Here is a 27533-nt window from a genome sequence, read left to right on the forward strand (position 1 = left end):
TCCTCCTCTGCCATTCCTCCTCTCCCCTGCCCTCTCCCACCCCTCCCCTCCCCGTCCTCTCCCACACCTCCCCTCCCCTGCCCTCTCCCACACCTCCCCTGCCCTCTCCCATCCCTCCTCTCCCCTGCCCTTCTCTCCCCTGCCCTTTCCCACCCTTCCCCGCCCCTCCTCTGCTACTCCTCCCCTCCCTGTTCCTCCCCTCCCCTGGGATGGGCTGCAGGAGGCCCAGATTTCACCGGGATGGCGGGGTGGGGGGGTGTTGTTCCGTTCTGCTCCCCAGCTCTGTGTTCAGAGCCCCTGGACAGCCGCCCACGGAGCCCAGGGTCCTGGGTCTGCTCGCTGACTTTGGGAGACGTGCCCTGCCCTGTACCCTGATCACATGGGTATTGTACTCTGAGTTTTCACAGCTTAGAGGTTATAGAAAATGCTAAGTGGGAGATGAGAGTCCCGCATAGGTGTTAGAGGTGTCCCCTCTTGGGTGGGCTTGCTCGAGGCCCCGCAAACACGCAGGGGCCCTGTGTGCACAAGGACACACCGGAGGTGCGTGGAGGCCAGTGAGGCGCACCGGGCGGAACGGCTGTTTGCTTGGGAGAGGGCTGCGGCTAAGGATCGTCGTGACGGGGTGAAGAGCTGGCATTTTCCAAAAGCAGGTGTCGTTACTGTTTCGTTACCATTTCGTGGCCATCACGTTACAGAAGTCTGACGTCGGCTCAGATGCCATCTGTCCAGCTGCGTCCACGGCCAGGCTGCCCCGCGGCTCGTCCGTCGGACCAAACCCATGTCCATTCACAGCGGAGTGGAGGGACGCCGTGTTGGGGGTTTCCCTCACGTCTCCCTTTGCTCCCTTTGCTTGTCCCTTTGTCATCTTCATCGTGCCTGGATTGACGATGAGTTCCTGCACACTGTCTTGGGGTGCCTGGTTCTGAAGGCTCCCGTGTACGTTCTTGGGGTAGCAAAGCTGACAAAGTTGATTATTGCGTCACCCTTACGAGGCGCGAAAACTTCCAAGTACGACTTTTTCTTGAAAGTTACCCAACCTAAACAGAAATAAATGAAATTTCTTAAATAATAGTTGTTCAGAGCAGAACACCAGACAGTCCGTGGAGGTATTCGTTACAATACGCTGTGATAATCCCTTTTATTCTGCTCTGTGTTTTCTTTCCGGTTCTCTGCACGTCTGGGTTCCAGGGACAGAAGGGTCTTGTGACAGGTAGCAAGCAAACGCATTCCCTCAACGTTTGTATCTCCATACCTTTTACACTTAAGTATTTGAAAGTTCTTAATAATTGGACTTGTGCATGAAATTTATAGCTTTTACCATATGGCCATGGATGATCACACATTTTGCTCCTGCAACAAGACAATTCGTAAACCATCTGATGGGGAGACTGGAGACGAATCCTGTGCACAGGATCTTCGGGTTAGTTGTCTAGAATGCACGCTGACAGTTGGAAGTGAGTATTCAGGCTTGAAGGGTGAGCCCACGCGGCACGCCTTATTTGGAGCATTGATGGTGGTGACTGCAGGTGCAGAAGCCTCAGTGACCCGTGCGATCGGTGGTCCTGGGTCACACACCTGTGCAGGGGTGCCGGGAGCGATCCTGCAGGGGGATTCCGCAGGCTGTCCTTTCCAAGGCCCAGGCATTGGTGTAGAAGCCAGGGCCAAATGGAAGGTTTGGGGGTAGTGTGGCTGGGGCTGAGCTCTGGTGGGCCCCGATAGAGACCCGTTCCCATGCGAGATTTTGTGCCCTGAGCACAGTGTTACTCCTTGCCGTTGTGATCGTGAACGGCCCAGTGATTTTATCTGAGCAACTGTTCCATCCCACATCAGCTTCTCTCTTTACACCAGGTATTTTAGTGTGTTTGGTTTCTGTCCGACGCCTCGCTCTTCGTAGCCCCGGCTGCCACACAGAGGCCCCTGCGGGGATCAAAAACGGCCTTCTTCCCTTTCACCCGGGAGGGTCCGTCACAGGCTCGGGGCCCTGTCGTCCCTCCTCCTCAAGGACTCCTTTGGAAAACAAGTCTTACCTGGTCCGCAGGCGCTCCTCCATGCGGCATTTGAACTCTTCACCGTCCCATGGCCTTTCTGGTACTTTCCAGTCTGCGAGTCAGAGCCCCCTGCAGACTCTCCACCAGCAGCCCAGGCCCTGCCCTGTCTCCTGTGCGGTCAGCCCTGCTGCGCTGTGCTCCAGTTCTGAAGGCTCAGGCCCTGGTGGGTCACGGCAGGGTCTCGGCCACGGCCCCCAGGAAGCCCTTCTTAGGGGCAGCCCGGCCACTGACAGACCCCGAGCCTTCACAGCAGGTGCTCCGGCCCATCTTCTGCGTGGCTGCTGAGACCTACTTTCCTGGGATGGCCTCTGGCTGTTGGATTGGACTCAAGCCTGAGACCAGTGGTGGGTGGGTGTCCCATCGTGGTTTGCCCCGTGGGGGTGGTGTGTTGTCTCTCACGGAGAGGGTGGGCTGGGTGTGGAGTGTGCTCTCATTGTCTCCAGAGTCGTGATCTCAGTGGTAACCTCCCTACCCTTTTTCTGCTGGAATTGCTGCTTGCCTGTCTTCTTGCCGACTCCGTGTTTTCCACCCTCAGGGCAGGGATGCTGGGACTTCAGGCAGCAGGGTGGGCGTGGACTCTAGTGGCAACATGGGTGTGGACCCCCTAGGGGGCTGGTGCAGCGCCCACATTCCAGAAGGCACGGTGCCTGCCTGAGTCAGCCTGGGGAGCAGGGCCGTGCCTCGGCGGCCTCGTTAGTGCAGGTGGGGGGGTGCACCTCAGGGGCTGCCTTGAGACTAGTTCCGGTTCTCTGACACTAACACCTGCCGGCCGGCTGGGAGCGGCTCAGGCACCGCCAGATGCCTGGTGTTGGTGCTGGAGGCCCCAGCGGGTGGAGACAGGGCCTGGCCTCTTCCCCTCTCCGCTGCCTCCCGCCCTGCTGCAGAGACCCAGCCTGCCTTGATGGACCGGGCTGCCTGCAGAGGACACAGGGCTGGCTACAATGTAGCAAGGACCTGGGGTCACAGTCCCCCGGCTCTCAGTCTCATGATTTTTCTGTACGTCGTGCTATAAAAATCCCACTCCATGGAGGGCCTTGGGGAATCGTGCGCCCTGCCTTCCTTCCAGACGCAGAAGGGACCCTCCCTTGCTCTCCTGTCAGGAGGAATCCTTTCTGATCTCCCCCCTGAGACGTGTTAATAACAATCTGGACATTTCAAACGTATATTGTGGTTGTCCAAGAAATTCCCGTCTCTGATTTTTCAGAACCTAAGCAGTTAATGTTGGAAATTTTGCTGCAAATAAGTTGATCAGTATGCAAGACAGTTGTCACGGCTGAATCATGGTCCACAGTTAAGGTAAACAGATCTGTGATGACATTTTCTGAGCAGAATACAAATGCAGCTCATGTCCTCCCAGAGGTTCCTGACATTTCTTCTACACGGATAACAGATTCTCCCAAGAAGGTGTTGGTCACAAGGAAGAAAGATCTTTGTTTAATCCCTCTGAAAAGGTAGGGCTGTGATATTTGGTGTGTTTTCTGTGGAAAGAATTGTTCTAAGAGAGACAGCTGTTGGGGAGAGCGTTTTTCTTGGCTTAGCTTCCTCCCCTCACCCCCCACCCCCGGACAGACCCTGCTGGTTTTTCGTCTGTGGGTATTATCATTAAGACAATGTGTTGTTTTGTGAAAGTTTGCATGTAATGGATTTTTTTTCCCCCAATGTGAAGATCAAGGGGTATTTTTCTTACTGAGATTCCCATGAAAGAGTGGGGGGACGAAATGTCTCTCATTTCCTCATGTTCCTTGTGTCTGGAATGCTCCCCCGTGCCCATTTCCCCACGATTTCGCTGCCTGTGCCGTATGGGAGGAACCCTACACGATATGTCTGCATTTGAAACGTGAGACGGTCTTGAGCGAGGTGCTGCTTCCTAAGCCGGCTGTGTTTTTGGTGCTATGGTGAAGCTCAAGCCCTCAGCCTGCACTGATGTGAAAATGAGTGGCATGAGGCAGGCGGTCATTTTGCCCGTGTAGCGGGAAGCAGTGCTTCCCCGGGGGAAGGGGAGCATCTGCATTTGGAGTCAGACAGCTGAGAACGGAGGTATTTCTGCCTGTCTGTGCATTTGCCGTTGGTCGTGACCTGGGACCCTGCGCAGAGGTCTGTTAGGCGCAAGGGCTGCATTTGAGGTGGGGGAATAATCCCAGATCTCGTAGGAGTTGGAGGAAGCTCCTGGGACTGGACATGAACCGGGGGGCATGCCCCCCAAGGGCGGGGCTGGGTGGGTCTGCCCAGAAACTTGGCAGCAATCAAAGGAATCCATTTAGGAAAAGGACACCTTTTATGTCCTGCTTCCTTCCTCCCAGAGCATTTTCATTGCCAGGATGGCACAGGTGTGGCCTCCTCCAGGAAGCCCTCTCGATCCTCCTGGTCACTCCCACAGTGTGGTGTCTAGTCGCTTAGCACCGTGTGCAGCTCCACTAGGAGACTGCCCGGCTGTGTGTCCCCCAGAGGCACGAGGGGGTCTATTCATCTCTGATTACCCGGCTTCTACCACAGCTCCTGACTCAAAATCCGAGCTTTGCAAATGCTGTTTGTAATGGAAACAGGGTCCCATTTTCTTATGGCTGCCTCTGCAAAAGGGAGCAATGTCCAGATTAACCCCATTTCTTAGTGGGAGAAACAGAGTCACATGTAGGGAAGCCCAGCTAGGACCAGCCCCCGACTTGGCGCACGACCCTCCGAGTCACTGGACGGAGGGAGGTGTGAGTGCCCACGTGCCTGCGCCTGGCCGCAGAGTCCCCACGGCAGGCGTGTGGCGTGCTGGATGTGAATACGCAACCGTCACCCAACCACAGTTTTCTTCCTCCTCCAGAAATTTTTTGCCCCATCCAGTCTCCGTGTGGGAGGATCAGGTGATCAAGGCTTTTTAGAATCTTCCCTTTCTGGGCGCTGACGGTGACACGGAGTATTTTGAGGCACTGACATCATCTCTTTCCTCCTGAATGCCCTCTTTGCGATTCTGTCGCTCAGGCCCTGCCATCCTTCACCTGGACGGCTGTGACCTTCCTTGCTTCTCAGGAGACGTACAGGGACGGTAAGAGTGAACGACGGGGGACCAGACCTCGACTGGGTGGGAAAGGGACTGGCCGGGGACAGGCTTCCCTGGGAAAGTAATGTTGGAGCTGAACTGACCGACTGTTAGGAGTTAGCTCTGTGGAGAAGGGAGGAGAGCTTTCTTCCCCCTGGGACGTAGCATGTGCAAAGGCCCCGAGGTGGGAGGGAACGTGGAGTGTTCAAGAAGCTGACAGAGCAGTGGGGCTGGAGCTCAGGAGGTGTGCTGGAGGGGTGGACAGCAGCCTGACCACATGGGAACGGGCTGATCGTGGCAGGGAGCTCCACATGTGTGCCAAGAGCAAAGAGAAGCCACTGGGGGATAGAAGCAAGGGCTGGCCTTTGCAGATCTGGTCTCCGTGAGGATGGATGGGGACAGTAGATGCAGGGAGACCAAGGGTGGAGGCCCGGAGGCAGGCCAGCAGCAGAACCCAGAGAGGGGTAACAGCAGGATCCGATGGCTGGGTGTGGGATCATGGCCACACTCCTGAATGAGATGCTCTGGGGAGAAGAGAGATGGGGAGAAGTGGAGGGGCCCCACAGGAGGCCGAGACAGTGAGAAGGTGGGGCCTGTGAGTGGGAGGGGGCGATGTGGCCCCTGCAAGCCCAGGAGAGGGGTTGGTGGGGAGGGGGCGTGACCCCCAGAGGGGGTCGGGCAGGGAAGGGACCCTGTGATGGGCAGCTCTCCAGGCGGGTGACCGGGACAGAGGTCGGACTGTGCAGGGCTGCACGGGAGGCCAGGAGGCCTCCGGGTGAGACACAAGGGGAGCAGGTGACTTCGCCACGCGACCGACTCTCATTTGTACGGTTGAAAATCCCTCGTCTGTTTTTAACCTCGATTTTAATGTTGCTGCGTGATGATCTGTCAGTAGAATGCGTTCGTGAGTCTGTGGTGCCCTGGACGCCCTTCCTTTCTCCATATGGTCAGCCCTCAAGGGCATGGGAAGGTCAGGGGGAGGAGTGTGACCTTCCCTCCCCTTCCGGCTGGGATCTGCTGGGGTTGCCCCAGGGAACTGGGGTCCAGGACACCCGAGCCCCATGGGCCGGCCTCGGCCCTCTTGCAGGCACGTGGGGCTCTAACCCCATGCACCTGCTTGCAGAGGCTCTCAGTGGGCTGTGTGCACGTCAGGCTCGGGGCTCCAACGTGTGCCTCTGTGTGAAGCTCTGTGGGGGCTCGGGCAGGGTGGAGGTCGGGGAGTTCGGGGCGGCAGGCTCAGGGCCTGTCTACCCACCCCTCCCTCCCTGCAGTGGTGCTTGGGCCGCCAGTGGTTTAAAGGCCCTGTGGTGTGCAGGGCCGTGGCGCGAGGTCTGCCAGGAGCAGAGCCCCGTCTGTACTCCCCCTCTTCGTGGCCCTTTGTGACAGCCTCACTCGGTGACCGTGTGGTCGGGGGGGTGCTGAGCAATTAGGGAGCCCTCTTACAGCGCCGTGCCCCCTTTGGTGGCCCACACGTAAAAATGACGTCCCAGAAATAACTTAATTCCTTACATTAGGAGGACGATGGCAGGTTTTGTTGGCATCCCTGTGTGTGTGTTGACGTCGGCCGCGTTTAAATGAGCTTACACTTCATGCCGCGCCTCCTTCCGGGGGCTCTACGGATACGGACTTCTTTCATCTTGCGAACAAGTTCATGAGGTCCTTCCCATTATGATGCCCGTTTTGTAGCTCGTAGACTGAGGCACAGACAGTTACGTGCTCAGGGGTCACCTAACCACACACACACGCACACGCACAATGTCTGCTTCAAAAAACGTTCCTCTCTTGCGGGAAAATAAAAGGGCAGAGTAGAAATTACTTTGCTGGGCATCTCACCTCAGTGACCTTCCTTAATCCTCCAAACAGCAGGGCGAGATGTGGGAGAGTTCCTTACGTCACGGATGGGAATCTGCAGCTAGGGCGGATGAGTCGCTTGCCTGCAACCCCACGACTAGATGGAGTGACCCCGAATGTGAAGGTTTCCCGCACGCCACACAACTTCCTGTCTGGGCCCGAGGACGTCCCTTGTCGCCCGGCGGAGGGCCGGCTGCTCGCCCAGCCTCCCTCAGCACCCCGAGGGGCGACAGCCCTACAGTGGCTGGCCGAGCACACGGGAGCCTGCTTGGCCCCTGACCGGCCGTGCGGCTGGGACACGGCGCCCGCCTCTCTCTGCCCACCCCCCTCATCTGTAAAATGGGCTGACTTTATATCTGTCTTGTAGGGGGGATGCAAAGATCACGTGAAAGCTCAGACATAAACCTTACCATTTTTATGCAAAAATATTTTAATTATTTGCATATCAAACTTTTATCCCATTCTATTCTAGCGTGTCCATTCTATTGTTGGACAGTCCTGTTACTGAAAAGGGTTTCCCCTTTCTTTGTCTCATTGATTCGTTGCTTCTAGTTCTCCAGCTGTATGTGCTTTTCACCGTGTTTTCCCTCTAAAGATGTTTATTATTCTTCTTGTGGTCATTAAATTAACACATCATTAGACTCACATTAAAGTAACACATGTTCATTGCAAAAAAAAAAAAAAACCTATGTGCAAAAACGAAAAGCGTTTTTAGGAGAGCATAAAACCCACCTATGATTCCCACCACAGAAGTAGCCAAGTGTTATACGTTGGTGTCCTTGTGTTTGTCTTCCGGTCTTTTCCTGTGCAGGTCGCCAGTACATACAACACCCCCACACGCTCTCGGGTCTCAGGGTCCATGCTGCCAACTCCGCCATCAGAAAGGCAGAGCTTGTGTGCACCCCGCAGGGGCAGGGTAGGGCCGGGGGCATCCGAGATGGTTTCCCCTCTGCCCAGTGCGGTGCTCAGGTTCCACTTTTCTTCATTTTGGGGTGAAATTCAGAAGCCCTGGAGCAAATCTGCAGCATGCTTACAGAGCTGCTTCAAGCCCTGCCTTGGAGACCTTCACCTCTGACCTGGTGAGAGACCTTCTTCCACCCACCTTTCCTGAGTGGACATCCCAGGAGTTACGCTCACTTCTGTTCAAGTCTTATAGAAAAGTTGCCAGATTTGGGGAGAAAGTATTCACTTTTCCAAGGAAGGCTGACGACTGATCCCATGGGTGGGTTTGGGCGTGAGTTACAGAGGAGAGAAACACATTTCTGTAGTGTTTTTTATTTGAATGCACTAAGGGGGCTCCTAAAAGACAGTGAAATTTAATCTTTAAAGTGAATTTTAGCCTCACTGATTACAACTCCCATTTGGCTTACTGGTATCTAACACACTATTTTAGTGACCAAAATGGCATTTGATAAAATGAGACATCTATTCCTGAAATAAACCTTAAAAAAATAGGGATAGGAGCAGATTTCCTTATCTTAACCAAGCATATCTGTCTTAAGCAAGCTGGTTATTCCAGTGAAATTCAAGGACCAGGCAAGGTTGCTCACCAGCACCTTAATTATGATCATTTTCATCATTGTTTGTTGAGTGGCATTTTTTCCCCAGGCACTGCGTTAGGCTCTTCACATGCACTATTCTTAATTTTTAAAATGACCCTTCAAAGTAGATTATCATGAGGCTTTGACCAGGGGTGGCCTGTTCACTCTCATAGCTGGGAAGTGTTGAGCTGTGATTTGACATCAGGCATGTTTGATGGCAAAGTCCATGGTCTTGGTGTTACCCAGGTTTAGGCCATTATTGCTGAATATTGTTCTGAAGTTCTGGCTTATGTAATAAGACATGAAAAAGAAATATTTCACTGTTGGAAATGAGAACATAGTATCCTTATTTGGAGTCCACAGGCTTTGTGAACTTAGAAAGTTCACAAGAATTAATAAGAAATGATTAGAACAAATAAAAGAATTTGGTGGAATGGTAGGACACAGGATGATGGCCCTAGAAACTCTTCAACCAGGCATGCGCATTTTGAAAGGGCAACATGCAGAACAGCGAGGGTGGGGAAGGCAACAGCTCCTTCCCTGCTGCGGTGGGGGGGAGCGAGGGGGAGGGAGAGGGAAGGGGGAAAGAATCTCAAGCCAACTCTGAGCTGAGCCCTGAGCACAGAGCTAGATGTGGGGCTGGGGTTCAATTTCATGACCCTGAGATCATGACCCGAGCCAAAACCAAGAGTCAGAAGCTTAACTGACTGAGCCACCCAGACACCCCAATATTCTGGAATTTAAATGGAAAATTTAAATGGAAGAATAAGACAGAAAGAAGGATGAAGGTAATTGTGGACGGTGAGAGCAGTGGGAGGAGGTCCATCACCAGGTACGTATGGCGCAGCAAACGCAAGCACAGACAGCTGGGTAATTGGCAGAGAAATGCATGTGCTGGAGGCAGCCCATGTTCTGTGGTCAGATACAAGGTAGGATAGAGGGCGCATCACAGCACTTACGGGTGGAAGAAGGACTCCTGAATGAACCGAGGTTGGGACAATTGATATTATCTTCTGCTGGGGACTGAATTATCTCCCCAAATTCCTAGGTTGACGCCCTGAACCCCAGTGTGACTAAATTTGGGGGTAGAGCTTTTAGGTGGTGATTAAGGAGAAGTAAGGCCCTAGGCTTGGTGGCCTTTTGAGAGGAGGCCATGAAAGGCCACGAAGAGGAGGTGGCTGTCCATAAACCAGGGAAGGGGTTGCCGCCGGGAACTGAATTGGCTGGCACCTTGATCTTGGACTTCCCAGTCCCCAAACCGTGAGAAAACAGACATCTGTTGTCTCAAGCGCCCGGTCTGAGGTATTTGTTACAGTGGCCGGAACTGACCAACACATCTTCCTCAAACTCTACCTCTTAAAGCTTTCTCTAGTATTAAAAAAAATCTCTCAACCTAAAAAGCAAGTGACAGGCTAGAAAAAAATATCGTAAAATATTTTGGAACATAGACAAAGCCCTACTGTCTTTATTACAAAAGGAGGTTGTACAAACAGGTGAGGAAGAATGCTGAATCTGGGGAGGAGAGAACCTTCCTGGATGCCTGGCGCTGGCGTGCAGGTGGGGGCCACCGCCGCTTTCATGTTACTGCTGGGCAGGTGGGAGCCTCTCATCTTCACACTGTGATGCGATGCACTTGCGTGTAGAGCTCATCGGCTCCCCCCCCACCCCCCAGGCCGAAGCGCTCTGGTTTTATGACAGGTGCACGTTGCCCGTGAAGATTTGGGCTGTCCCAGCACACCCACCTGCCACGTCACCTCCATGAAGGGCACCGTGTCCCCATGGTAGAGATGGCTGGTGTCTACCTGTCAGCTTGCCTTGCTGTTCTGCACAGGCGTGGAGGGCTCTGGGGTGTGCTCAGTGGGGTCCTTGGAGGCAGGCTGGTTGTGGGCCTGCCCTCACACAGCCAGCCCTTTGCTGGGCGGCGGAGGCCGACCGGCGCGGAGTGTCCAGGGGAGCAGATAGGGTGTTGACGTGCCGGGGAGACTGGGCCTGACCCGCCCTGGCCAAGTGTGGGCAGCTGTGCAAACCACCCAGTCTCTTCCTAGCTTCCCTTGTCCATCCAGGGGAAGGACTGGATGGCGGGTGCTACTGAGCCCTCATCCCATACCCGGGTTTCATGGAGCTTTACTTTCTGTAACTTGTATTTCAAAAACAATCAAAATTTTTGTTTTCCCCAAATAAAATTGGATGACTATCATTTTGTCTAGACTACACATTGTCCCTCTACCTTCCCCCCCTTTTATGATATGCCGGTCTAATCAAAGTTAAACAAACTTCCTGATACAGGACTTCTCAGTGCGTTTTTAAAGGACGTTGGAATCTCCAAGGAGGGGATAAATGTGTGACTTTTCCTAACTTGCTTAACTGTGGGATCCTTTTTCTCGGGGTATCTCAAGGGACTGATGTTCTCTGTGGCTTATTTGGGGAAGTGGTGACTTTTGTTTTCACCCGTGTTTGTGCTGGCGGCCACTCTGCCCTCCGTTTGGGGGCCTTAATGGACTCATCTGTTTCAGTTTCCATTTCAGAAAAAATACAGATTTCTTAGCAGCAGCAGCAGCAGATGGCGAGGCTACAGGGTCCCCCCTGCTAATACGGTCTAGATGCCCCCCATCCAGGGTAGTAATTGTTGAAAGGGGAGAGGATTACTTTAAGAAAGAGATTTTCTTCCTGGAGTACTTTCTAGTTGTGTGCATTAGGTTAAAAAACCCAACAACTGTAACAGCTCTCCAATTTTTGTGAACAGAGTAGAGTGGCTAAATTAAGATGTTTGTTAGTATTAGAAAATTCTCCTTCAGAAGTTTTTAGTGGACTAGTTTGAGTTGATCTTAGAATGTGTTTATTAAACACAATGTCTTTGGATGTAATGTGGGGCAACTGCCCGGTGCCTCCCTGGTTTCTGGAAGGAGGCAGAGGGCAGAGACCGGCCCCGTGTGAGCACCGCCCGTACCCCTGACAAGGGCCCAGATTCCCGTACTTGTCCCGACCCGTCTTCTTGAAATACAGTTTTGTAGACCGTTGCTTGCCTTCTGGGCTGGTGAGAGCTGAGCTGGGGCCGGCGAGCGCTGTGAGAGTCCCCCCAAGAACAGGAAGCAGAGTCAGAGAGACACTTGAATATTTATTTTGCTATTTAATATTCCGAGGGAAGGGTGCCCGAGTTGAGGAACCCTCCACAAAGTAAGAAGGAGAAACTCTTGAACTGTGGTTTCTCTGAAATTGGGAATACTTGACATAGCCTGAACGAGCTGGCAGAAGCGTCTCCCGTAAGAAATAGTGCCTAGGAGAGTGGGGCGCAGGGAGGGCGCCATCCTCCAGCACCACACCTGCTATTCCTGGAATTCACGCGTACCCCGGGGAGGCTGTGGCGAGCCGGGCACCGCGGGCGGGCCATCGTGCAGCCCGTGCTGATGCTCACCGTCGTCAGGAACGGTGCAGTCAGGGTTCTGAGTCCAAATTCAGGATGGGGAACAGCGTTTCCGCCTGAGACAAGGGCCCAGGGTGGGGGCAGAGCATCGGGGGCCCCAGCCACAGGGGACAGACACCTGACCCTTGTGGGTTCACTCCGTCTGGATGACCAGTGGTTGCTCAGGTTCTGGCCACGCCGCCTGGATCCGTGGAAGTCTCACCTGCCTCCAGGTGGCCCGGAGTCCTGGTGAAAGTGGCAAATCTGTGCTCTTTTCAACCACTGAAACTAAGCACGGGGTACTACCTGGGATAGGGGTCCCATTTCCAAGGAGAAAGGCGGAGCCCAGCTGGGGAAAGGGCTCTCCTGAGTCACACAACGGACGTGGGCTGAGCGGCCCCAGGGCCTTGGGCTCTCCTTCCAGCTGCTGCTTTTGGGACTGCTGGACAACTTTCGTGCTTATTTCTGGGCTTTCCTGGCATTGATAAAACCTGTCTTCTTTCCTGCATTCCAGAAATGGCTTCAGACATCCCTGGATCGGTGACGTTGCCCGTGGCCCCCATGGCGGCCACCGGACAGGTGAGGATGACCGGGGCCATGCCCGCCCGTGGAGGAAAGCGGCGTTCTGGGTAAGCAAACTCAGCGTTTCCAGGAATTGGGCTTCATACATGTTGCGCAACCGTCTTGACCTGTTAGGGAAATATTGTCTCTCCCCCTCCTGGAGAATAAAAGTTCAGCAGTTTGCCTGCTGTTTAGATTTTGCAAGATCCCTAAGTATGCATGTGATTTGCCTCTAAGTGTCCACCCCAGCCCCCAGCTGGGGCCTTCTGTTTGCTTATGCTCGTGGTGGGGAGGGGCTCTGTGGTCCTGCTGGGCCTTGCTCAGGCCATCTCTGGGAGGGGGAGCTCACCAGTACCCCCGGTGAGCACACCAGCGGAGGGCAGCGCTGCAGGCCTGAGCCCCAGCCCCTGTGGGCAGCGAGCATGGCCCCGCTGCTCGGGTATCCTGGGCAGCTGGTCTCTGCGGGATGGTATGCCAGAACTTTCATAACGTTGGCTCCTCCAGCCCCGCAGCTCAAGGCCAGGCGCGTGCCTCGCATGCTGCCTTGCCGGGGGTACGCGGCCGTGCGGGGCCCCAGAGACATCGCCCTTGGGCTGATGGGCCCGAAAACCGCATCTACTCAAGAGTGTGGGTCCTGTAGTTCCAGACGGAGATCTCAGAAACACCAGCCAGCCAACAAAAATCCCTGCAGGGACAGTGAGACTGACGTTGTCACACTGTGCTGTCCCCCGGCCCCTCTCTGCATCGAATCCGTGTGATTGTCAATGAAACAGCTGATACTCATGGAGTAGAATCAGCCTGTCCCCATAGTGCCATTTCTGACAGCCCAGGGCTCCCCAGGAGCAGGGGACGCAGTGCCCCCAGGCCCAGGCCTGCAGGGCGGGCCCCGGTGCCGGCTGGCTGTGTTCCAGACCTGCAGTCCCTCTACCAGTGTGGCTCTGGAAGGGGCGATGTGGGGGGGGAACAGGTGCACAGGACGCCCGTAGTGGAGTGCGGCCAGGACGGACTGTGTGTTCAGTGCCGCAGGTCTAGCCCGTGTGAGACCTGCTGTGTGTGCCACACGGTCTTTAAAGGAGGGGCTCAGCTTTCGGTTCATACTGAGAGGGTGGCAAGGGCTGAGACGCCGAGCTCAGTGGCCGCACCAGCTTTCCCTTGACTCAGGACTCGCTCTCGGGGCGCCGATGCCGCGGGTCGTGCAGCCCCAGGGGCTGGTGCTCAGGGCAGGCCCGCGGTTTGCAGAGTCGGCACCGGGGGCACAGCTCCGCAGACCCTCCGAGTCGAGGGTCTCACTGCCCACCCGCTGCCCCATTTGAACCAGCTCTTCCAGCCAATGGCACCAAGCTGAGAGCGTCTGTGCTCTTCCGGGGACACAGGTCCTGTCCACACGTCAACTTGCTGACTTCTTTGCACACATTCCAGGTGTCTAAGAATTATTTTAAATGCGTGTGCTCGCTCACTTCTTTTCCCTGGAGGCAGAGCCCTGTGGCTGCCCGTTCCTGTTTCCGGAGAGGCTGGCACAGGGAGGTGGAGGGTCAGGGTCAGGAACGGGCAGAGATGCCCAGGCCAACCCCTCTCTGCAGGGCGAGCAGCCCCTCTGTGCTGGGGGCCGGTTCTGAGCCCCCACCAGGAGTTCCTGCCACCCCTCCGCACCGTGTTGGGGGCTCTGTGCTCAGGGCTGGGCTGCAGGGGCCAAAGCTGACCCTAGCCCACGTCCAGACCCTGACTTCCACTGGCTGCCCTGGCTGATGATTGGGCCATGGATCAGGCTCTTTTCTGAAGACGTTGTCCCCAGCTGTCCCTTCCCTACCAGATCTCACACACACACACACACACACACACACACACACACACACACACACGGTATGCATTGGAGGCGGAGGGGGACCCAGAGCGGCCTGAGACAGAGCCTGGAGGTCGTAACACCTCCAGCCAAGGAAGTCCAACATCAAGAAAAGACATGAGAGATTCAAGGGGAGGCACAGCAGCTGCCAACACACTGGCTAACAGTGTAGACATGACGTGGGCCCTTTAAGACAGATGGGAGGCCTGTCCCCCACTGTCCTCATTCAGGGGAACATGCCTGCTTCCTTTTCCCTGTCACAGGGAGGGAGCACATGAACTGTGGTTCCTTCTGCTAAACCCCAGTGACTTAGGGGCTTATCTTCTGTGTCTAAGCAAGAAAATGGGCACTTGCACAGGGCTGTTTCCAGAATAATTCTTGCAGTTGGTAGCTTACACTGCTGGTCTACTCCTTGTAACGCCTGACCACAGCCTAAATATGTAGCTAAATGCCTGGCCTCCTCCCCAAGCATGTGGGGCGCTGGAGAGACGGAGGGAAGGAGGGAGAAGAGAGAGGGCCTCGGGTGGTGGGGGAGGGGGAGGGGCAAGAGGCGAGGATCTCCTTCCTCCCCTGGTTTCTGGGGCTAGCCACCCATCCCTCCTGGTGCTTCCGACCCCACAGAGCTGGCCCCTGGCAGGTGCGGGATCCACTGGCCGCTGGCCGCCAGTCTGGCCCCTCCCTTTGGATGCCTGGGGCTTGAATGTGCTTCCCCTTCGCTGACAGCCTTCCCAGGAGCCGTCAGCAAGCTGAGCACCCTGCTGGCCGCCGGGACACGAGGTGAAGGTTCAGGAGTTTCAGATTCTTTGAAAAGTGATTCCACATGTATGGGAAAGATGAGTTGAAGCGAGTCACCTTGTTCCCCTCTGGCGAGACCTCCCCAATCTCAGCGCGGGGACAGTGGCGGGGATGGGTCGGGTTCTGCCCCCAAAGCCAGATGCTTCTGTGTGGCACCACTGTGGCCTCCGTGGCTGGCCCAGGCTCTGGAGGACGGCCATTCCCGTACCCGTGACTTGCCGCGCTGTTAGCAGGAGCCTCGGGCTGGCCCGGGGCCCTTCTGCGCTGCCGCTGTGGGGCCTGCCCTATTGGCACGGCCTTTCCTCCCTTCTCCTAAGAGCGTGAGTGAATCCCGTCTGATGACTCACCTTTGATAACGCGTGATTGCTGCACAGTCACTGTCCTGGGGACTCACATCACACGCTCGTAACTAATCACAAGCTCGGAGGTGCTTTCCTGGTGTTGTATTGAGCTAAGAATTCTCGCTCGTTGACAGGAAAGTGAGGCAGCGCATTTTCAGCCCATCCTCTGAAGACTCTTCCATCGTCCACGTTGTACCGAATTCCTTAAAGTGAATACAGTAGGACTTCAAAGTCATATTTGGATTTCTCTCTTTTATTATCCAGATGCTTCAGTATAACAGAGGCACATAAAAGACATAAAACAAAGGATGATTTACTTAAGAGTTTTAGAGCAGAAGAAATAAGCCTAGCTATTGCAGTCCCATTTAAAGTAGGGGCTCAGCAGTGGTGACAGACACCCAAAGGTGCTGCTCTGAGGAGCCTGTGTCCCCAGGAGTGCGAGACTCGTGGGGTCAGGTGACACCCCGAGGATCTGACCCGTCCATTAGTGGACTGATGTCTCTTCCGGGCTCACCCCACATCGTGCTGTTCCGGATTACGGAATCTGATCCCTGCATACGTGTGATCACATGTGACAGATGGGGACGCACAGTTTCGTGGTCTCTAATTTTCTGTGGACAAATCCTGGTTCCCGAGCTCCCCCCAACTCCAGGAAACTCCAGAGCAGGGCTGTCCCTTCCTTACACCCTCGGCTCCCTGCACAGAGCCACAGCTGACTTGGCCTCAGCTGGGACCACGAACTCGCCCAGAGGGCTCACGTACCCGCCTGTCTGGGCCGTCAGGCTCCAGGTAAAGAACGGAGCTCTCTTTACAAAAACCAGGGTGACCAACTGCCCCGGTTGGCCTGGGATTTTCCTAGTGTTAGCACTGAAGTCCTACATCCTGGGAATGCTCTTAGTCCGGGAAAATCGGGATGTTTTGTCAGCCCAAATACCCCAAAAATCATGCAAAGGGAGGCCAGGGCGCTGACTAATACGTGGCATCTTGCAGGAGCCCGATTATCACGCTCCTATCGACTTGTGCTGACAGGCATTTTAAAAGATAACCGTACATCTCACACTCACTCGAGGTTTTGCTTCATGCTGACATACGTCCTTAGGAATTTTGAAAATGCACTTTCTTTTCCCTAACTCTGAAATGTCTGTTGGCCCCCGGGGTTAAGTCATCTTAACGGTGTGGCCAGCCCTGTCGCGCTTTCCCGCGGTGAGCGCTGGGTGGCAGTGTGGTTCCGTGGCTGTGTGGGCCGGGAGCTGGAGAACCACGCGTTTGGTGGGCTCACCCAGCTGTCCTTCCTAGTAAAGGTGAGGCGGTGGCTCCGTGATGAGGCAGATCTTGATGACTTTGCTCCATTCGGAAGGTCATGCACGTGGCCCCCATTTGCCCACAGCATAGGCGAGTCTGCAGCGGCGGCCTGGTGCCTGGCGGTCCAGCCTGCACTGGGGGGCCGTGTGTGTCTCCACAGTGGTGCGTGCGGGTCTTTCCCTCCCTTTCCCTTCCTGACTGCGTTTCCTCCCCGCCTGCCCTGCCCTGGGTGCGTTGGTGTTTTGGTTACCCTTGCTGTTGTCTCTTCCTACTCTTTCTAATGCCTTTGTTCTTCCGTTCCTAGCGGCTAGTGTGGCCCACGCTTCTGGAAATGAGGGATTCCAAACTGGCGCTGGGTCCCCTCAGGTCATCCCAAATGGACAGATGCCCAGATTAGACTCTGGCCACCCTGCGCATAACCCGAAACAAACATAAGTGAATGACCCCATTTTAAAGAAGAAAATACTCCTTTGCCCTAATTCCAGTCCCTAAGTTCCCCCAGTTAGCCAACCGCAGCCCAGAGAAGACCATTTGTCTCATTAGGGACCTCTCCTGTGTGTGTGTGTGTGTGTGTGTGTGTGTGTGTACGCGTGTTTGCACGCATGTGCGTGGGGATAGCTCTGCTCTGCACCCTGGCCATTCCTGGTGGCCTAGGCCTCCTGTTCCTCCCCCGAGTCACCATTACCCACCTAGAGCCGGGGGTGGGGGTCCCGTTCCCTCCAAGGCCACACACTCTCCATTCCTGTGCTGAGCAGCTCCTTAGGGAGCTCCCTTCTGCTTGGAGTCCAGGGGACTGCACCTTGCTTGGCCCCTCGGGCCCGCTAAGAAGGGGCTGGGCAGTGCCGTGGCTCTGGGGCGCTTTTCCCCAAGCAGCCCCCTCACCCTGAGTGTCCAAGAGAGCCAGGACATCCGCACTATTTCTCACTTGTTCTTGGAAGATTCCGGGTACAGTTAATACTAATTAATTACCCCAGCATCTTCAGGGGTAACGTTAATTGACCTTAGAGGGGATTAGTGTTTCGAGAAGGAGAGTTCGGGGTATTAGTTAAACAAATACCCGTCAAGGCTTTTTAGTTTTATGTTTATACTGAGAGGCCCAGGAAAGTGGGTTCTGAGTATTTGGGGCGTTTCAACAAGCAGATGAGTATTTTGAGTCCTTCAGGCCCCAGATAACTTTTTCTCAGTCCCCATGCATGTGTTTGGGTTTGGGCTTTAGGGGACGGTGGCCTGAAATGCCCTTTTCACTTGGACTCACCCAGGCCGGCCACGTTCTCAAGCAGCAACAGCCTGTTAAAGCTTCCTGTTTTCAGAGCCCCTTGAGCTTTTTGAGTCTGCTGACAACGTACCACAAAATAAAATGTCAACTGCAGTCTCTGTGGAATAAACGAGGTGGAGGGAGGCAGGAGCCCCCAGAGCTGCCGGGGGACACGGGGGACATTGACCCGAGCAAGCTGCCGGCGGCCCGTGCGGGCCCCGAGGGCGCGGGCTGGTTCCCAACCATGCAACAAAGGGCGCTCATACGGAGGCCTTCCCTCTGCCCCTTCTTGTCCCCAGGCTGTTTGCGGACTGCGTGAGGGGGCGTTTCCTGAGGGTTGGGACTGGGACTGGACAGGCCCCGGGTGCTGCCAGCAGTCGGGTCACCTGTGAGGTGTTCTGTTGTGCTGAATCTCCTCGTGCTCTTGGCTTTTCAGGATGGACTTTGACGACGAAGATGGGGAAGGGCCCAGCAAATTTTCAAGGTGAGTTTACTTCACAAGTTCCTTGGGTTTCAAGAAGCCAACAGCCAGCCATCACCGTAGGAGGGAGGCGCGGGGATTTCCGTGTCTTCTGTCACTGAGAAAGCCATTGTCTGTCGTCTGAGCCCTTGCTTGTCCCTCGTCCTGTACCCACGTGTGACCTGGGACAGGCGGCACCCCGGCCGACGTCACCGAGGGAGGATGCCTGGCCTCGAAAGTTAACTAATGAGGTCTTAGCTCTGTCGGCCCTTTAAAGGCAACAGTGACCGCCAGGTTTTACAGACCCCTTTTGAAAAGACAGACTAGAGCTCAGGTTTAGAAAAAACAATCAGGATACGGCCTCTTTTCCTACCACAGGCAATAAGGGCACACGTGAGGAACCGGGGTGACCCCATCCTGGATGCGGGCCCTAAGACTGCACCGTGAGGTCCTCAGAGCCGTGTCCTCACCGGCCACATGACGGCATGGGAACAAGACTCGGGGGGCTGACCTCAGTGCAGACCATGCCCCAGAAAGGACAGGGGACCGTGGGGGCTGGTGGACGTCAGTGCGTCATGTATAGTAAGACAGGCACAGCCCCTCGGCCCGTTCCTCTTTCTCTCTCTCTCTTTCTTTTTTCTTTCCCCCTTTTTTTTTTCTTCATGGTTTTGTTCTGTTGAAGTTAAGCAAGAGGGTAAGAGGTTTGGGAGTGTTGAGAGAGAGGCCCAGATCATTCCATCGATGTTAGCAAAGCGCCCCTCTGTCCTCGGTCCACTCACGTTCGTCCCCACCTCCCGGCAGTCCTACTTCCTGGCTGCTGATGCACTTGAAAACCCGCCCCTGGTGATGGGTCCCCTCCTCTGCTGTCTGCGCTTCACAGTTTAGACTGATGGCCTGGGTTATTGTTTCGAAGTTCTTAGGAGAACGATGTCCCCGGGGGGCCCCAGGCCCATGGACCTGCACAGTCTGCTCCCCCCGCGGCAGTGGCTGTGATTGAGCGCGCTCCCCCCCCAACCCAGAGGCACAGGCGTCCCGTTGCCGCTCCCGGGGCCTCCCGGAGTCTGCACGTCCGTGGGAAACATACCGTGTGCCGGGGACAGCAGGGAGGACACAGACAATGCTCTGCTCTCTAATGACCCCGGGGTTTCTAATCAGAACGAGACGGGAGTTTCGGTAACAGAGGCGTGGGAAGTTGTCCCTCGGTGCCGACAGAGCCCCAGCTCACGTGTCACCCGTTTCTTGGGAAAAGCTCTAAGTGCAGGGAGCGCTTTGTTCCCGAAACAGAACTAGCCTTGGAAGTGAGGACACGCGCCTCCCTGTCCTCGTCCGTGCTCGCCTCACGCAGCCCCCCTTCCTAGGAAAAGACGACTCTTGACGTCTCTGGATCAGGACCCCCCTTGAGATAACATTCCAGACCGTGTCACGCTCAGGAAATGAGGATCCTGGGGTCTCAGGACAGACAGGAGGGGAGACGCGGAGTGCCGTTCGCTTGACATCGAAGGTCGGTGTCGGCCCTGAAATCATGGCACAGGACACAAAGCGCTCATTGTCCACAGGCCCCTCGTCAAGAACCAAACCTTAGCCTCTAGGCAACGGTCCCATGAGGCTGTCAGCACATCCCATGTCACCCCGTCAGGGTTCAGCCCGAGGCTTCTGCAAGCCACAACCTTCCCTCCGCGCGTTAGAAATGAGAGGGGAGGACGGGGTGTGTTTGCAACATACGCTGCTGCTTCTAGGGTGCGTTTGTAGGGTCCCGGGGTCGCACTGCCGTCTCCTGGTGGGGTGGCTGTCAGCTGGTGCGTGCATCTGAGTGGCTCAGGGTTGGGGCCACCGGCACAGACCACCCCCATCCTACACAGGGCCAGTGGCCGCGGCTGCCGTGCAGGGGAGGGGTGGGGAGTCCACTGCAGGTGGTCTCCTGCCAGCGTGGGGCACGGCCCACCTTGGGGCCGCATCTGTCCCGTCCCCTGCTTGCAGTCAGCCCCGAGAAGCCCCTCCAGGGCGGCCCCGCCAGGCGGGGTGGCTGAGGTGCAGGCTGGCCCCCGGCACAGTTTTGTGACTCAGGCTGACCAGGGTGCTGAGCCGTGCCTACCGTCCCCGGATGTTTGTTGAGCCAGCTTTCCCAGCCTTCCTCGAGGGTGGTCTGAAAGTCCATCGTCCTGCCCATTGCCAGACCTCAAGTCTCAGTTTTCCTTCGGGAAATATGGCCACAGTCCCATAGGAAGTAAGTCAGTCATTTTCTTAGCGTGACAGCCAGCTGCTTCCATACAGGGGATGCCCACTTCCCACGGAGGTGGGGCTGGGTGACAGGGAGGTGCAGCAGACGGACAGACGCCCAGGCGGTTGGCATTGAGGGGAGGGCAGCTGAAGAGGCCGAGTGCTGGGCCCGGCTCCAGGGCGGCTGGAGTGAGGGTGGATCCCGAGAGAGGGAAGGACAACTGGACGCTCGCAGAAGGGAGCCACCGTCTGCAGCAGCCAGTCGGCTCTCACGTCCTCCATCCCTTCCTCTGCCGGCGTCCTTTGAATCCACCCTGGGTCACCCCAGACTCCTGCCTAGGACGCAGCGTCAGCCTCTGCCCACCGCCGGACGAGGAAGGGGCCGGGGACGGAGGGTGGGCCCGCAGCGCAGGAGCAGTCCGGTCCCCCGGCAGCCGGGGCAGATGGGAGCCGTGTGCAGACAGGGGACGTTGCAGCCGTGGGAGGGTTGGCAGAGGTCTACTGGAGGAGAGACGGCGCCTGGGAAGGGGAGCGGGGACAGAGGGTGGGCTCCCTGTCCCTCACGTTGAGGCTAGGCTGTCAGGCGTGCTGGTGAAAGGCCCCCGCGCCGTGCACTGTCTGTGTGTGCAGCCCATGGGTGACAGTGACAGGGGCCTCGAGGGTTGTAGAGACGGGGAACTGTGTGCCACGGGGGGTCCTTCTCTTCTTCCAAGAGAAGCAGGGGTGCAGAGCAACCTTTCTCCTGGAGCCATGTCTGGGGAGGGCAGCCTGAGCACGGACGCCTCCGAGAATTCCCGATGCCTGGTCACGGACCCTCGCAGTGGAGGGTGACGGGCTCTCTGTCTCTGGGAAAACCCATCACACACCAGAAAGCCTTTCTCCAAAGATGAGTCTCCCTGGCAGCTGGGAGTGGGGCAGGCCCTCTCGGGGGGCCAGCACGAGCCGCCCCGGCCCCGACCCTGTGTGGGTGCCCCTGGCCCACTTGGGGCGGTGAGCACCCATCCCGCCCAGCAGGGCCTGCAGCCCCACCGGAGGAGGGACCAGCTCTCTTCCTCTCGCTCTGCGTTCAGGCCATCTTCCCTCCTTCACGGCCCCCACTCCGGGGGTACATTTTCTGATGAGTCCTGGGATTTCTGCCTGTGCCCGCAGCTGGGGTCAGCGGCCACCCCTGGGGAGTGGCGTGAATACTCTTGCAGAGGTGGGACGGCTGACGTCCCGGAGCTGTCACCAGCGGTCAAAGGTACACGCCGCGTCCTTCATGTGATTCACATATATGTGTATACACGTGTGTGCGGTTCCCTAAAAGACAGGAGTGGAGACTCAGACATGTGCTTGTGTCGTTAGGTTGATAACTTAGGAACAGCCGAGTACTCACTCCCAGTCCTGTCATTCTTGTCACTGCGGCTTATCAACCTGATTTCTGCCGTACTGGGGCTCACTCTGTACCTTTTCTCCAAACATCCGAACGACCTGGCCGGTGCTCTCCCGTCTGTGGCTGTGAACCCAGCCGCAGGCGTGGGGTGACCTGTAAGCTTGGAACCCCAACCCCGAGGGTTTTGTTGGGCTCTCTCACCCTTCGCGAATGGGTCTAAGTGACTGTCCTGAGGTCCCACCGTCTGTGTAACTTGTCTCTTCCCGGGGACGTCTGCAGCACCCAGCCGCGCCAGGCCAGACTTACGGCTCACACTTTGTAGCGCTTAACCAGTGAGCCTCTACCATCGTCCAAAAGTAGGGATATCCGTGATGGACAGGTTTCCACAGGGCTGGCCTTCTATTTTCATCCCACCTATTTTGGTCCTTTCTGCTTGATTCTGTCTGTTATCTACGCTCGTGTGCATTTTTTCTAGTTTGACAGATTGTGATATTTTCGTATTAATCCTTCCATCTGAATTTACCACCCTCTTTCATTTATAGATATGATGATTAAAGCCCCGTTGATAAGGGGAGAAATTTGCGTGGTGGGCGTGTCCTGGAGAAATCTGTCTTGGCCGACAAAGTAGAGGGTTGTTGTTTCCCAGAATTCTTAGACTGTATCATAGCTGAGAAAGCTGGGTATTTTGGTTCTAGGTGGGAAGATGCTCAAAGTACTTCTGACGTGGGGAGGATGGCCAGGAAGCAGCGAGGGTTGTTCTCTGTCATCTGATCGGCCACCCCGTGTGGGACACCTGCATTGGCCATGTGAGCTGTCTTTACAGCCAGGAGAGACCCTGGCTCCTGAGAAACCCTGTTCCAAGAGGAACATTCCCAGACTTACTAGACTTCTCTGTGCCTCAGCATCCTTGGATCTTATGAATCAGAAAGGTGTTGCAGATAAGCTGGGTTGACCTTGGCAAAGAGGGGCCCACGAGCAACCAGATGAGCAGGGAGTTTGGTTGGGAGGTCTGGTTTCCGTCAGTTGGAGTTAGGATTAGGGCCAAGATGCTTTGGAACGAAATCTGTTTCCGGTGGAGCCCGTTCTCTGTCCTCAGGCCGATGTGGGCCAGTCTTCCATTCGTAGAGATGTTTGGCACCTGTGGTTTTGTTGCTTTTCTCACCTTGTCCAGCTGTCCACTCCTCGGCTTCTGTCCTGCAGCGATGAAGCTTGACTTGCAGTGACAGTGTCCGGATGACAGCAGGACTCTCTTGGGGAGGAAAGCATCTCTGGGGTCATCAGTTGTCCTGAGCCGTGTCTCTCTGGAAGCGGCCAGGCATTTCCCTCCCCCGAGATGCCTCCCAGGCAGGGGCATTCTGGCTCTGGATCCAGGACCAGGGGGCGCGCCATTGAGGAGCCTGGCTCAGGTCCTGCTGAGTCAGCACCTCTCTGAGCCTCAGGTCCCTCTTCCACAGAGGATGGTTGGGGGGATCAGATGCAGTGATGGCTGAGGCCCTGGGGAGCTGGAAGCTGCTATATAAACATGGAGGGTGTGTCCCACTGGGGGCGGGGGTGATCAGAGGCTGGGCTTGGCCCCTCTTTGGAGGACCGGGGCTTTCTCTGCCTCCAGCTCTGTGTTGCACAGGAACCTCGTCTTCAGCCTAGATGCATGAGTGCCTTCCAGCTGCCTTGCAGAAAACTGCCTTGCAGGGCTCCCGGAGGGCACGGCGCTTGTCTCCTGCCCGGGGGGCGGGGGGGGGACATCCTTTACACCTTCTGGAGAAGACTTGGAAGCCAAGGAAACTTCTCAGCTGGATATGCCTCTGCGGGTCCTCCTGCAGGGCCTGTGGCCAGCTTCATTGTGGGGCTGCCCAAAATGGCTTTCCTTGGGCCTCTCGGCTCTCCTGATGTTCTGCCCTGCTGCCCAGGGAGGGCTGGTCAGGACAGGAAGGGTGTTCCCTGAGAGCCCAGCAAGACACAGCTCCCTTCCTGCTGTCAGGGAGGAGGACGCACGTTCGCCTTCAGGAGCGCCTCTGGGCAGGAGATGGGAGGGAAGATGTGCAGGGCGGGCGGAGTGGACAGGCTGCACCCTGCATCATGACTGCTGTCCCTGAGTGGCCAGACTTCCTGCCCAGCATCATACCCCCTTCTGCAGCCCTGGGCAGCATTTTCTGCACAATGTCTACTACCTGTCTGCAAGCCGGCCCGGGGGGATGGGGGGGGAGAGTGCCCTGAGCAAGCTCACCCAGCCTTTCCTGGAGTCCCAGGGCCAGCGCCCCCACGCCTCCCATGACAGGTGCACGGTGCAGGGCACAGGGAGGGGGTTGGTGAGGAAGGCCAGTTCTGGATGGGCTCCCACGACTTCTTTACCCACTTTGGAGTGCTGGAGAGGAGGGAGGGGAGGTTCTGTATCTCCCAGGGAAGGATCCAGCGTTCCTTGGAGCATGCGGGAATCCCCCGACCCAGTGCCCTCTTTCTCTGTGATTGCCCCCACCCCCATTCTGTGGTTACCTCTCTTCTCGCAGTAAACAAGTCCTAGCCAATTACCCAAGAGCCATTTCTCCTAAACAGTGGGCGTCCTTCCGTGCCCCGGTGTCTGCCCCGAGGAGCGGGGGCACTGGTGCTGCCTCCAGGCATCTGCCCTGCCCTGGCTGCCCAGCTGCAGCTCGCAGGTTCTCCCAGCTTTCCCTCTGGGGTTGGGCAGCATCCCCACTTCTCATGTTCCCCGTTCCTCACTGCTTTCCAGGTCGAGGCCTGCCCCCCATTCGGCCTGCCTCTGCCCTTTTGATCCTGTTAGTCTCCTCCCAGACTACACCTCCTGGTCCCGCTGCCGGCTCTTGGCCTGCCCCTCCAGCCCTGTGGCCCCCTAGGCCGCCCCCTCTGTCCTTTCTCCTTCTGCCCCGTGGTTTTATGTTCCACGTGCCTTTCACAGCACTTAACTCTATCCTGGCTTCATTTCCACTGTGCAAGGTGTGTGTCACCCTCCTAGTTAATCCCCTGGCTGCTGGAGGATGGGAGTGGACGATCCTTGTCTCCTCTTGTCCCATCCCCTGCGGTGCCTGGCTCAGTGCTCCTCGGATGGTGGGGGAAGGTGCCTGCCGGCTTGGACAGGTCAGCTCACCCCAGCACCGTGAGCTCCGCTACAGGCCCGCCTTCCCCTGCTGGCATGTGCAGCGACCCTCCTCAGTGTACGTGGCTGGCACACAGCTGACGTGTGCTTGTGCCCGATGGCCGGTCTGTTGCCCGGTTGGAAAGATGGGTGTTCAGCCCACAGGGTACATGTGGGGCAGGCAGGCAGCCTTGCCCACGTTGTTCTTGTGTGCTGTTCGTGTCCCTCTCCTGCTCGGAGCCCCAGTGAAACCCTTAATCCTACCACAGACGTCTCGTGTCTTTCCAGACCGTTCTTTAAACCCCAGTAACAGCTTGGTGCCAGGGGTGTGGAGCTGAATTGACTCTTACTCTTTTCATCCTAAAGGTAATGATGGCAAGATGCAGATATTTGCCCATCCTTCCTGCTAGGTTTTCATCCTAACACATCACAGAGATGCAATTCAGTCATCCCTCACAATGCTTTTTCAATTTTAGTCGGCCATGGGCTGGTTCATGAGCCAGGGGTGCACCTGCGTGCGCGGGCTAGAGGAGAGGTTTGCCTGTGGCACTGCCGTCTCCTTAGTGATGGGAGGATGGCGAGGCCGCGCGGAGCTTCAAACGCTAGCGCCGGAGGAAAGCACACACCCACGCGCACCGCGACTGCATCCGTGCGGGCGTGTGCGCACGAGCCCCCACGCGCAGGCCCCGGCGTGCGGGCGGAGCGGGTGTTGGTTCGCCTCCCGCGGCGGAAGGACGGAGCCTTCATTCTCTGCGCTTAGAGGGGCGGACTTGGGGGCGTGGAAACAATGGGAAGGCTCGGACACATTTCGAGAGGGGGACGGAGGCCGGTGGCGGCCCGTGTGCGCCCACCCCGCGCAGAGAGCGGGAGCGGCGGAGAGCGCCGTGCGGTGCGGCGTGCGTGCAGGCACCGGCCACTGGGAGGCGCCCGCGGACGCGCCCTGTTTTGTCCGGTGCCGCGGTGACCCCTGTTCTGACGCGTCTCTTTCCCCCGCCCTGTTCTTGTGCTTCCGGGAAGAGAGAACCACAGCGAGATCGAGCGGCGGCGGCGCAACAAGATGACGCAGTACATCACGGAGCTGTCGGACATGGTGCCCACGTGCAGCGCGCTGGCCCGCAAGCCCGACAAGCTCACCATCCTCCGCATGGCCGTGTCGCACATGAAGTCCATGCGGGGCACGGGGAACAAGTCCACCGATGGCGCCTACAAGCCCTCCTTCCTGACGGAGCAGGTACGAGTGTGGCCCGCGGGCCTTGCTCGGCCGACCGCGTCTCTGGGAAGGGACGGGGAGCTGTCACGGGATGAGACAAGCTCTGCGGGGAAAGGGGTAAAAGCAGAGGACGGGTGAGATCAGGAGATGTTACTTCCTTTCCCACCGCAGTTTGTGCAACTTTTGTGTCCTTTGCTTTTATGTTTCTGTAAACGTTCACGAGGCCTCGCTGAACCAATTGGCCCAGCGTCGGATCGGTGTGCGTTGTGTGCGACCCGGGGAAGGTCTGTGTGACGCCCGTGCTGCTGGGCGGCAGTGCAGACTCCCGGCCGGAGGCAGTTTGGGACAGCCGTGCTGATCACGGTGACAGGATCGCGTGGCAGGCATCCGCCGACCTGGGCTCCCAGCCGGCCGGGGTCCTGTGTCTCTGTGCAGTTTTGCAGGTACCCTCATTCTAGCCAAGGAAGAAGCCACTGGCATGAGTCCCTGCTGTGTAGACAGGGAAGCTGTGGCTTGGAAAGGGTCAGCCATTGGCCCGGAGTGGGGCCAGGAGCTGGCGCAGGTGGGCTGGGGCCCAGGCCACCCTTCTCACAGCTGGACGGGGCTTTTGAGAGCCGGGAACAGCGAAGGCGTGGTGCGGCTGGGCGGGGGTGGTGTCGTATTTTACAGATTTACAAACCGCCGTGTGAACCGAAGGCCTGTGTTCTGTTCTCTGCCCTTGTGGGCGCCATGCGGAGGGCAGATCCACAGGCGCTGTAAGCTTCGGTTGGCTCATCTCCGCAACCAACGGGAGCTTTGTGCCTGCCTGACCCCGAGGGCTTTTGCAGGATACACGGAAGGATGGACCTGGAAGGACTTGGCATGCGGTGGTGGGCGCAGGCCGGGCCGTGAGGACGGGGGTGCTCAGGAGCGGCAGGAGGGTGGAGAGCCCCACGTGAGGGACGAGTTCACGCCCCGGGGCTCCCCGGCGTCGCTGGGCTCTGAGGGGGCCCCGGAGCACGCCCAGAGAGACAGGCAGTGGGGACTTGTCACGAGGGGAACGTGAAGACAGGGCCTGGGAGGCAGGAGTGAAAGGTGAGTCTGGAGACAGAACCGTCTGTTCTCTGGAGGTGGGACCTGTTCAGGTCAGCGGGGGATGAGGTTTGGAAAAAGGACAGAAAAAGAGGGGATAAGGGTGACTGCCTGCCCTGTGGCACAGGCGTCCTTTTCCGCCATCCTGGGGGCCAC

The 27533-nt window shown here is 56.9% G+C and overlaps 1 protein-coding gene across 5 annotated transcripts in view; it reads left to right on the forward strand.

Annotated features, from left to right (window-relative positions):
- The window catches only part of ARNT2 (aryl hydrocarbon receptor nuclear translocator 2), a 155141-nt gene that overhangs the window by 27184 nt on the left and 100424 nt on the right, over window positions 1-27533 (forward strand). For all 5 annotated transcript variants that reach the window (XM_087856582.1, XM_045813121.2, XM_045813119.2 and 2 more), the window contains 3 exons: window positions 12380-12494; window positions 18396-18443; window positions 26114-26327. In XM_087856582.1, coding sequence (XP_087712708.1) covers window positions 12380-12494; window positions 18396-18443; window positions 26114-26327 — 377 coding nt within the window. The remainder of the gene's footprint in view (window positions 1-12379; window positions 12495-18395; window positions 18444-26113; window positions 26328-27533) is intronic.

The sequence above is a fragment of the Ursus americanus genome, chromosome 28, assembly GCF_024610735.1.
Source record: "Ursus americanus isolate L20-20 chromosome 28, mUrsAme1.1.p, whole genome shotgun sequence".
NCBI classification, from domain to species: domain Eukaryota; kingdom Metazoa; phylum Chordata; class Mammalia; order Carnivora; family Ursidae; genus Ursus; species Ursus americanus.